The sequence below is a fragment of the Cydia fagiglandana genome, chromosome 27 (genome assembly GCF_963556715.1).
Source record: "Cydia fagiglandana chromosome 27, ilCydFagi1.1, whole genome shotgun sequence".
Lineage (NCBI taxonomy): Eukaryota > Metazoa > Arthropoda > Insecta > Lepidoptera > Tortricidae > Cydia > Cydia fagiglandana.
In genome coordinates, this window is record NC_085958.1 from 8518504 (window position 1) to 8529586 (window position 11083).

Here is an 11083-nt window from a genome sequence, read left to right on the forward strand (position 1 = left end):
ATAGCCCACGCAGTGAAAGTGTCATTTTAAACGTCAAACTTCTATGAGATTATGACGTACTTATATACATAACACTTACACTGCGTGGGCTATCAAATCCGCTGCAGACTTTGTTTGGTGCGACTATACTGTCTGTCCTTCGGGGCCCCCTGCGGATGGGGGCCCTGGGCACGGGCCCCGTGTGCCCTTATGGTAAAGACGGCACTGGTTTCTGTCCAATGTTGGGGTTGCCGTGTACAGTCTTCATTTTTTATATGAAAATGAGCAGGCCGCCACAAATACAAACATAATCGAAGAGTGATTTTGGTTTAAATGATACGAGTTCAAGAATTTAAAAATATAATCTCTACAAAACTCAAGAACTCATATAGTTTTTCTCTCCTCTATTCTGACAGCAAAGCCGTCGGCAGCCTTCATCATAATGTCGAATTTGACAGGTAGAGGGCGCTGTAAGTCGTCTGCGCGCGCGCCGGCCGGCGGCAGCAGATGGTAGCGCCGAAGCAGGTTAGCTAAGGCTGTTTTAGCTGACAGCATGGCGTACGTTTGACCTGGAATAAAAAGTTTTAAATTTGTCATCATCTTCCTCGCGTTGTCTTCACATTTTTGCCGTGGCTCATGGGAGTCTGGGGTCCGCTTGGCAACTAATCCCTAGAATTTGTATAGGCACTAGTTTGTACGAAAGTGACTGCCGTCTGACCTTCTAACACAGAGGGCCAATAAGGCCTTGCTGGTATTAGTCAATACAGTCATTCGACGAAGCCGTCTAGACAGGCACGAAAATTATGGCTGTGGTACACCCAACATCTTGTCCAACGCTGCAAAAGAAAAATAGTTTTAAAAATGTACATAATACGAACCTATACAGTTTCTGACAGAGTAGCTGAAGGGTATGAACTGCGCTGGGTGTCGCAGCGCGCCGTCGAGGAAGCGCTCGGGACGGAACTGCTCCGCGTCGTGTCCCCAGTACGCGGGGTTGCGGTGCGCACCCCAGATGTTGATCATAACGGATGTGCCGTCCACTAACCTTGCGCCTGATGCTATAGAGTAAGAAAAATGTACATTACAAACCTATACAGTTTCTGACAGAGTAACTGAAGGGTATGAACTGCGCTGGGTGTCGCAGCGCGCCGTCGAGGAAGCGCTCGGGACGGAACTGCTCCGCGTCGGCGCCCCAGTACGCGGGATTGCGGTGCGCGCCCCAGATGTTGATCATAACTGATGTGCCGTCCACTAGCGTTACGCCTGATGCTGCAATAAATGATAATTCAGCCTATATACGTCCCACTGCGGGCACCGGCCTACTCTCATAAGCGAGAGGGCTTGGGCTATAATCCCCACGCTAGCCCAATGCGGATTGGGGACTTCACATACAAGAATACAGTATGATTCGTCCCTGAATCGCTGACAAAATTCGGTTTTGTAAGAAGTTTCCTTTCTGTACGGTAGTACCTAGTATTATTTATTCTGTGCTTACGTATCGCATAGCACCGCAATAATATTGGAGCTGCGTTAATAATAGCGCCATACGCCATAAGCTACCTTTGCCCGTGGGACGACAATTAGGAATCTCCATCTATCCATAGCCATCTTTCTCGCTAGCTCGGTATCACCTGAGATGATCCAGTTAGAAGGTCCAACCATACTGTTCAACCTTAAAAAAGTCCAGGGGGCGCCATAAGCCTTGTGAAGTGCATATACTTGGAAAAATTTGACCTATGCCGTTATGGCTCGGAGGCCGAATGGCACCACCTGCCGCGATTATTTCAGTTTATAATTAGGAATCTTACGTAAAACTAGATCGCTGTGCACCTCCCGCGCCACTATCGGCACGGGTGGGTAGAGCCGCAGACTCTCCTTGAACACAGCTTCCAGGTATTTCAGTCGCGGCAGATCTTCTGCTGTGACCGCTCGGTCCGAGTCGCCGAAAACCTCGAGCAATCTGGATTGAAAATTTAAATTTAAGTTTTGATACAAGCTTTTATCGCTGACTGTACTTTTCTTTCCACAGACAACTGAGACTCATCGTGATAAAACTAAAACTTACTCCTGATGCACTCTCTCCTGCACCTCAGGATGCCGCGACAGCAGCACAGCGCACAGGCTCCTGTGGCTGACGTGTCGCTCCCATCATGAAATGCCCCTTCAACTTACTCCTGATGCACTCTCTCCTGCACCTCAGGATGCCGCGACAGCAGCACAGCGGTGCAGCAGGCTCCTGTGGCTGACGTGTCGCTCCCATCATGAAATGCCCCTTCAACTTACTCCTGATGCACACTCTCCTGCACCTCAGGATACCGCGACAGCAGCACAGCGGTGAAGCAGGCTCCTGTGGCTGACGTGTCGCTCCCATCATGAAATGCCCCTTCCACTTACTCCTGGTGCACTCTCTCCTGCACCTCAGGATACCGCGACAGCAGCACAGCGGTGCAGCAGGCTCCTGTGGCTGACGTGTCGCTCCCATCATGAAATGCCCCTTCAACTTACTCCTGGTGCACTCTCTCCTGCACCTCAGGATACCGCGACAGCAGGACAGCGGTGAAGCAGGCTCCTGTGGCTGACGTGTCGCTCCCATCATGAAATGCCCCTTCAACTTACTCCTGGTGCACTCTCTCCTGCACCTCAGGATACCGCGACAGCAATACAGCGGTGAAGCAGGCTCCTGTGGCTGACGTGTCGCTTCCATCATGAAATGCCCCTTCAACTGCCACGTCTACGCCTCGGCTAGTCTGTGGCCATGAGTAAGCCCATTCATAATAATAATAAAAAAAAAAAAACTTACTCCTGGTGCACTCTCTCCTGCACCTCAGGATACCGCGACAGCAGGACAGCGGTGAAGCAGGCTCCTGTGGCTGACGTGTCGCTCCCGGCTACCATCATCACCATTATTTCTTCGCGAAGTTCCATGTCGGAATAGCCATTGTTCATGCCTCCAGAAGACTCGATTATTACGTCGAGAAAAATCGACCAGTCCGTTTTTTTGGTGTTTTCTAGAAAATATTTAAAATATTTAAAACATAATGCATTTTTTTCTATGAAAAGCGTCACGTGATTGTCTGTCATGTCAGAAAAGCATAGAAAAGTAAGCGCCGGCAGCTCCGGCCCGGACACGGCCCGGTCTAACGTGAGTCGATCATCCTTAAAACCGAATAATACAAAAAGCTGTATTCAGGATACGAAAGCTGTATATATTATAGTGACATTGCTCGGTATATCTCTCTGCGACAGAATTAGAAACGAGGAGATCTGGCGACGGACCAAAGTAGTAGACATCGGCCGACGGATTGCTACTCTTAAATGGGCCTGGGCCGAGCACATATGTCGCAGAGATGATATGAGATGGAGCAAGCGTGTCCTAGCGTGGAGGCCTCGTTCAAAAAGACCAGATCACAGACCTCCAACAAGATGGGAGGACGACATTAAAAAGATTGCAGGCCCGCTCTGGAGGAGAGAAGCAGCAAATAGGGCTGCTTGGAGGAGATTTGGAGAGGCGTATGCCCAACAGTGGGCGCATACTCGCTGAGGAAGAAGAAGAAGAAGAAGCCACCCAGAGACCTATAAAAAGGTCTCCTAATCCATTCTAATTTGAACTTTCTGTTGACAAAATAAAATTTCTTTTTGCTTGGGTTTGACGTATCGGCTAGAGGTTAAAGGACAATACAATTTTACACACATCGACCTAACTCCTCACACCCACTTGCACCATCCCTCTAACCCGGGGTTAAGCGGCTAAACCGTTAACCTAGTGTCAAATTGTATGGGTAACCATGGCAACCCCAGGTTTAACCGGTTAACCCCGGGTTAGTGGGATGGTGCAAGTGGACCTCAGTGAGATAAATAAAACAAGAGGCTTGTGTTTGTACCATGACGTTCAGTCATTTAGGTTCCTAGCTAAATTGGTTGATCAATACTAACGCTATAGAATTTCCAATTTAGCGAGAACCCTAATAATTACTTCTTAGTTGTTAATTACTTACTGTTTTCTTTTATTTCCGTTCGTTTCTTTTTTATAGCCTGTAAACAAATAAGTTTTTGGTAAAAATTTCATTTTTGGTACAAGCTTTTATCGCCGACTGTACTTTTTTTCCACAGGCAACTAATACTCATCGAGACAATTCTAAGAACCCTAAACAAAATTAGGTTTCGTTGTTTTATCAAGTTCAAGTTCAAGTTCAAATCACAGAGTTACTATGGCCACCTCCGGTCTCCATCATCAGATCAGCTCGATGACACCATAATATTGCATTGTCACCCGACTTACATATTGCAAAATTTCAGCTCAATCGGAAACCGGGAAGTGGATCAAATTTAACTTGCAAGATTTGATTACACACAGACAACGGTTACGTGAAACTAAATAAAAGCTTGTAATAAGCAAAATGCAATTATGTTGTTGGATAACTTGTATAATGTATTAAGCTATCACAATATCACACAAATATCTATTTTGACGTTTTCTGGGACATCAGTTATCCTCGACCACGACCAGTGTAATCTGCGTCGAAACGTCGGAAATAAAGGTAACAAATTAAATAAACCCGTTTTTAAGATAAGATAAGATAAGATCAATCATCTTCCTCGCGTTACCCCGGCATTTTGCCACGGCTGCCCTAGAGCCTGGGGTCCGCTTGACAACTAGGTAATCCCATGATTTGACGTAGGGACTAGTTTTTACGAAAGCGACTGCCATCTGACCTTCCAACCCAGAGGGGAAACTAGGTCTCATTGGGATTAGTCCGGTTTCCTCGCGATGTTTTCCTTCACCGAAAAGCGACTAGTAAATATCAAATGATATTTCGTACACAAGTTCCGAAAAACTCATTGGTACGAGCCGGGGTTTGAACTCGCGACCTCCGGACTGCAAGTCGCACGCTCTTACCGTTAAGGGGCCCACTGATAAACAGTCCGCCGGACGTTATCGGCCTATCAGTTGTTCGGAACTGTCAAAATTTTGTTCTAACTGACAGGCCGATACCGTCCGGTGAACTGTTAATCAGTGGGCCCCTTTATTGTCAACACTGTGTTGGTACATAGGTCTTATAAATATCATTTAATACGCAGTGCAAGTGTCATTTTAAACGTCAAACTTCTATGAAATTATGACGTATAAATAACACTTGCACTGCGTGGGCTATCAAAATCACTGCAGACTATTCTTGGTCTATGGTCTAACTCTAGACCCAGGTTTTAAAGTTGTTTATTCTAATATTCTAAAGCCTCCTCCACACTCGTGCGCGAATCGCGGCGCGAAGCCGCGAACGTAAGTGTGGCGTCGATTTTCGCAGACAGCGAAATCGACTCCACACTCGCGTTCGCGGCTTCGCCCGCGATTCACGCACATAGTCTGGAGGGGGCTTAATAACCCCATTAAGGGGGCCACAGCTTACCAGTTCGCCGGACGGTATCGGCACAGTATAATAAAGAGTACTAACGTACAGTATGGACACTCCCTGCCTCCCGTTGAAAGTGCCGCCCACCCGCTCTCGGTTACCTCACAGTTACCGGCTGGCAAGGACGCGACGACGCGGTGCGCAGAGCGGAGGCCACGTAAAATATTCAAATATTAAACAAATATTTACAAAACCTATCAGATCACACTGAAACCGATACAATACCTATATGAACAAATAATCATGTTTACAACTTACGTAATATGTTGGTGGCCTGAATTTCCTTACAAAATTTTCGTTACTTTGTTTATACTGATTCAAAATAGGAAACTATTGTATAAATTGAGCTTAGATACCCACCTTACAACATAATACGATTCTTATTTCTTCCTAATTCGCGCAATGAGTTTTGAGTAATTGAGGTCATCGAACTTGACAACAAACTGGCGAGAACCCTCGTACGTCTTATCTCACTCACACAAGCATGTTACGCGTTGACCTACACGAGCTTACCTACGCACACAGTCTATACGTAGGAACGCGTTTGTTTCATACATTTTTATCGCCAGTGTCCGGGGTGTGGTATCGGCCTGTCAGTTGTTCGGAACTACGTTTTGCGATTAACTGACTGGCTGATATCGTCCGGCGAACTGGTATCTCTGGCCCCTTTAAACTTTAAAAAATATATAGGTAAGTACCTCATCTAAAAACGCATTGGCGCCTTCTAAATGCTTTTGAAACTCTTTGTAGACGGGCAAGCTTTTGTACACAATGTTCGGATGGAGCCATGGCTGCAAAATCCTCTTCGCCACCATGTGTGTACATGCGTCTATGGCTTGCAGCAAATAGTGGTTTGGGTTCCCTTGCGAATTTAGTTTAGTGCCTATTGCAGACTCTGTGAATGAGAACCATTGACATATGTGACATCTATGAAAAGGGACCTTATTGTCGATGGCGCTTACGCCATTAACGATGCTCCGATATAAATATAATGCCGCGCGACGCTGTGCGGCGTAAGCGTCATCGACAATAAGGTCGGATCCCTTTTTAAGATAATGCCCCATATATTGAAGGATGGGCCTTATGGGCACTATGAATGGTGCTAGTTCAGCGGTGTCCCTCAAGAATTCGAGCCAATCGTGCAGTCTAACGCAACTTACTTGCGACCAATCGCGGGCGTGATGCGACCTCATCAACCAATCGCTTTGTGGCGTTAGATTGCACGATTGGCTCGAATTCGTGTGCGTGACTCCGCTGTACTGGCCCCATTCGTAAGGCCCGTAAAAGTGATTAAGTTATTTTTTCATTTCTCATGCTCTGAAAGAGGGTCATTGTTGTTCTAAAAGGTGTGCAGAAAATGATACGTTTCTGCACTAGAGCATTTTAAGGTTCCAAGTACGATTTTATTATAATTTTTTCGATAAGTACTTAATTGAAATTTGGGTATTAATGGATTTGTACCCAATTATTGTATACAATTTCCATTCTGATATTTGACTCCCCATTCCATAAATAAACGATACTTATGCCTAAATTGTTAGTTGAAAGTATCCTCATAAAATATTATAAATATTTATACTTTAGTCATGTTTAAAAAAAAACATAATGCATTTTATTTTCCTCGTATTTGAAATGAAAAGTAGAGTGTTTAACTCGGGTGAAAAGCATCATTTCTGCCAAGCCAAGTGCCGAGGTAGTTTGGAGCTCGAACGCAGTGAGAGTGGTTCATCCCTTGGTTAACAATCTACTATACTGCTACACTTTTCTGCATATCCCTCGCTACGCATCTTCGCACATCTTTGGTGGAAACGCAGCCTGATAACTGGGTTCACTTACCACCAACAGAATCGAATGTGTACGTAGTGATGTAATCCCAGATGGAGAAATCCCCTCGTCCGACCTCAGCCCTCATCAGGTCCACCATGATGGTGCTCTGCGTGTCAAACTGGGGTACTATTTTGTTCAAGTTCTTCAAACTGTAGAATGGAGAGTTGATTTTTCGGCGAGGGTGCCAAATGTTTACTGTGAACAGAGTTTGAATTTGAGTTATTTGACCTAAATACAGATGTTTTTTACAAGCTTTTATTTAGTTTCATCTGACCGTTGTCTGTCTGTCTGTGTGTAATCAAATCTTGCAAGTTTTTGATCCACTTCCCGGTTTCCGATCGAGCTGAAATTTTGCATGATTAATAAATCGGAATGCAATATTATGGTACCATCGAACTGATCTGATGATGGAGACCGCAGGTGGCCATAGGAACTATGTGATAAAACAACGAAACCTAATTGAATTGTGTTTGGGGTTTTTAGAATTGTCTCGATGAGTATTAGTTGTCTGTGGAAAGAAAAGTACAGTCAGCGATAAAAGCTTGTACCAAAAATGTAATTTTTGCCAAAAACTTATTATTTCAGTCAGTCCAGAAGAATTTTGTCTTGCTATTTCAGTCAGTCTCGGTACAAACGATGCGGAAATTGACTGAAGTAGCATGACAAATACGAACGGTTCCGAGAAAGTACGATGGAAAACAATTTTATGAACTACATCTGTAAGGTGATGAAGGCTGTGGAAGGAAGGAACCACGTTCGACGTGTTGCCTCCCAATTTACTATTTACAAGTGCGATAGAGAGGCAACACGTCGAACGTGCTTCGCGGTAGGCCCTCTGACATGAGATTCATGAGATTCAGCCTGCTAACAGACGGACAGTCTTAGTAAAAGGGTCCCTATTACCCTTTGGGTACGGAAGTAGAGATGCTCGAATTGTGAATTTGGCCGAATACCGAATATTCGGCCCCTCTCTCGGCCGAATACCGAATATTCGGCGACCGAATCATACCCATGATAAAAATAAAATATATGTAATCGACCAAATGCTCAAAAACGTACCTTCGTGTCTAACTACTTTCCAAGAATAAGTACATTTTAAATATTAAATAATGATGTGATTTTATTTGAATTAGCAATATTGGACACAATACATAATACATCTTAAATAATTACGAAAGTAACTATCCGTCAAAACCCGTTCCTTATCGCTTCCGGTGCAAAAGTGCCCATAACACTCACGGCATTACCCCGCTGAATGGCTATGGACAGCCTCTGCACCAGAAATGATTCGGAGCGGGGATCCTCTCCCTTTTGCCTGAGTCGACGGCCTATGTCACGCACAAATTGTTTCGCGTCAGCACCCCAGCAGCCCGCCGTTTCCACCGCAAAAGGGACGAAAATATAACCCGAGCCCAAGGGAACATACTTTTGGCGCTTCACCGCCGCCTGAGACTCGGCCGCCGCTCCGGCCGCGCGTGCCGTGCGACTGATATTAAATATACCTAGTTTTTGGTTATTTTTTTGTGTACCTACTTTTCTTTTTACGCAGGTGCAACAGATATTCGGCATTCGGCCGAATAGTAGGCAACATTCGGCCGAATACCGAATATTCGGCAAAGTAGCCGAATAGGCCGAATACCGAATACTTAGTTGCCTATTCGTGGCATCTCTATACGGAACCCTAAAAAAAGGAGATACTATAGGTACTCGTACCTGGTGCAAATATAGAGCCGTTGCCTATAGCCGTCCTGGTGAACTTCAGAGAGAACTCATCCTTGTCCAGACAAGTCTTGGACACTAGTTCGATAGCCGCCGGATCTGTCATACCTGCTCGATAATAAATAAGTTAATTCATAAAATTAAACTATTGAAACGGATTATGTCGCGTATATTGAATTCAGACTATACTCTGTATCTTTAGCACTTGATTTAACAATGTGTGTATGTTTCCGATTCAGGCCACAAGATGGCAGACCCTCCAACGCGCCCAGTCCCTACAGGTACTCACAAATGAACAGTCTGTTGACCAGCCAGGCACTTGACAGGCCGCCATATTGGTTTGACAGTCGACCCATTTCTTGTAGGTAATTCATTCGATCTGAAATAAAGTTACCGTCAAAAACATTTTTGATAGAAGAGCCCATACACGTGCACACTAGCGCCACTGCTAAATAATCGTGATTATACACCGTGTTTTTTTTTGTTTTCCGTTAATTTCAAGGGTGCATTCCTGAGCTTAAATCAAGTAACTTTCTCAAAGACACCGATATTCTAATTAACTCCATTTCGGAGATAATCAATATTTTATTTTTTTCCTATAAGGCCCCTACAAGCGTGTACACTTGCCTTAGGGCCGGTTTACATATTGATTAGTGTTTAGAATGAGTTCATGCATTTGCTACTAAACTTAAGTACAATCTCGGTCGATCGATGTTCGAAATGACATTGATATGTCATAGATTTCAATTGTTTGGTCGATTTAAATGTAATGCCCGTGTTACAACAACGCTATATGCTACATTTAATTACTTTTAAATATTTTTTTTCAAAAACTGCAAAAAACATTTTTTTTTTGAAAATTAACTATGCCATTTAGTTCTCTTAAACGTACCACCAACCATACCCCGAAGTTAATGGAATTCAATAAAAACACGGTGTATATTATAAATTTAATCATTCAATCATTCATTCTTCATTCAATCATTCATTCTTCATTCATCCATTCATTCATTCATATTCAAATGTTTGTACGATAATGAAATGATTTTTCATCTCAATAAAAATTACCTTCACTATTCCCAAGGAACATGAGCGCATGTCCAAATATAGGATAATTGTTCGGCAAGCAAGCTATCTCTGCCTTGAGCTGGTAGAGCCGCCTTCGAGACCATCGGTAGTACGCGGCACCGATTGCCAGAGCCGTCAAAACCAGCTGCCATAGCATTCTGACCGCTCTTCAATACGATACTGTAAATAAAAAAACCGGGCAAGTCGGACTCGCGCACGAAGGGTTCCGTACCATAATGCAAAAAAAGGCAAAAAAAAAACGGTCACCCATCCAAGTACTGACCCCGCCCGACGTTGCTTAACTTCGGTCAAAAATCACGTTTGTTGTATGGGAGCCCCACTTAAATCTTTATTTTATTCTGTTTTTAGTATTTGTTGTTATAGCGGCAACAGAAATACATCATCTGTGAAAATTCCAACTGTCTAGCTATCACGGTTCGTGAGATACAGCCTGGTGACAAGACGGACGGACGGACGGACAGCAGAGTCTTAGTAATAGGGTCCCGTTTTTACCCGACTACGGCAACGTAAAAGGAGGGTTAATACCCTTTGGATACGGAACCCTAAAAAGATAGGGATTGACTGGAAAACCTATGCTGGTGCCATCTGTAAAATACTTCAAACGGCCAACATTATTGTGTCGACCGGTCTGGTCTAGTGGGTAGTGACCCTGCCTGCGAAGCCGATGGTCCTGGGTTCGAATCCTGGTAAGGGCATTTATTTGTGTGATAAATACAGATATTTGTTCCTGAGTCATGGGTGTTTTCTATGTATTTAATGCATGTATTTATCTATGGATGTTTATGTCGTCGCCTAGTACCCATAGTAATAGTAGGTACACGCTATGCTTAGTTTAGGGCTAGGTCGATCTGTGTAAGATGTCCCCAATATTTATTTATTTTCACCACACCAGCTCGGAAAGAATTACTTATTTGCACTTCAAAAACGAATAGCAAAGTTGCATTTTATCCACATGTGAGGCAAAGTAATCAAATGCAAATTTTGAGATGTTTTCTTATGTTTGCTGGTAGAATTGACTTTTAAATGATGATTTTGGATGATAAATATTTAATAACATTCAT

General features: G+C 44.0%; 1 protein-coding gene across 1 annotated transcript; it reads right to left on the reverse strand.

Annotated features, from left to right (window-relative positions):
- Nucleotides 1–363: 363 nt before the first annotated feature.
- LOC134677819 (cytochrome P450 4C1-like) lies at nt 364–9039 on the reverse strand. Its single transcript, XM_063536245.1, has 8 exons — nt 8928–9039; nt 7224–7409; nt 6086–6282; nt 3975–4011; nt 2780–2987; nt 1788–1939; nt 1069–1248; nt 364–548 (listed from the first exon to the last, which is right to left on the reverse strand). Exons 1-8 carry the CDS (start codon nt 9037–9039, stop codon nt 364–366), a joined length of 1257 nt encoding a protein of 418 aa, XP_063392315.1.
- Between the last annotated feature and the right edge of the window lie 2044 nt (nt 9040–11083).

Excerpts from the sequence above, each read along its gene's own strand:
- LOC134677819 (XM_063536245.1), bottom strand. The coding sequence starts at position 9,039 with ATGACAGATCCGGCGGCTATCGAACTAGTGTCCAAGACTTGTCTGGAC. Across the intron at positions 6,283-7,223 it reads CACATTCGATTCTGTTGGTG|AGTCTGCAATAGGCACTAAA; the intron begins GTAAGTGAACCC and ends TCTCATTCACAG. Across the intron at positions 4,012-6,085 it reads CCAATGCGTTTTTAGATGAG|GCTATAAAAAAGAAACGAAC; the intron begins GTACTTACCTAT and ends ATTTGTTTACAG.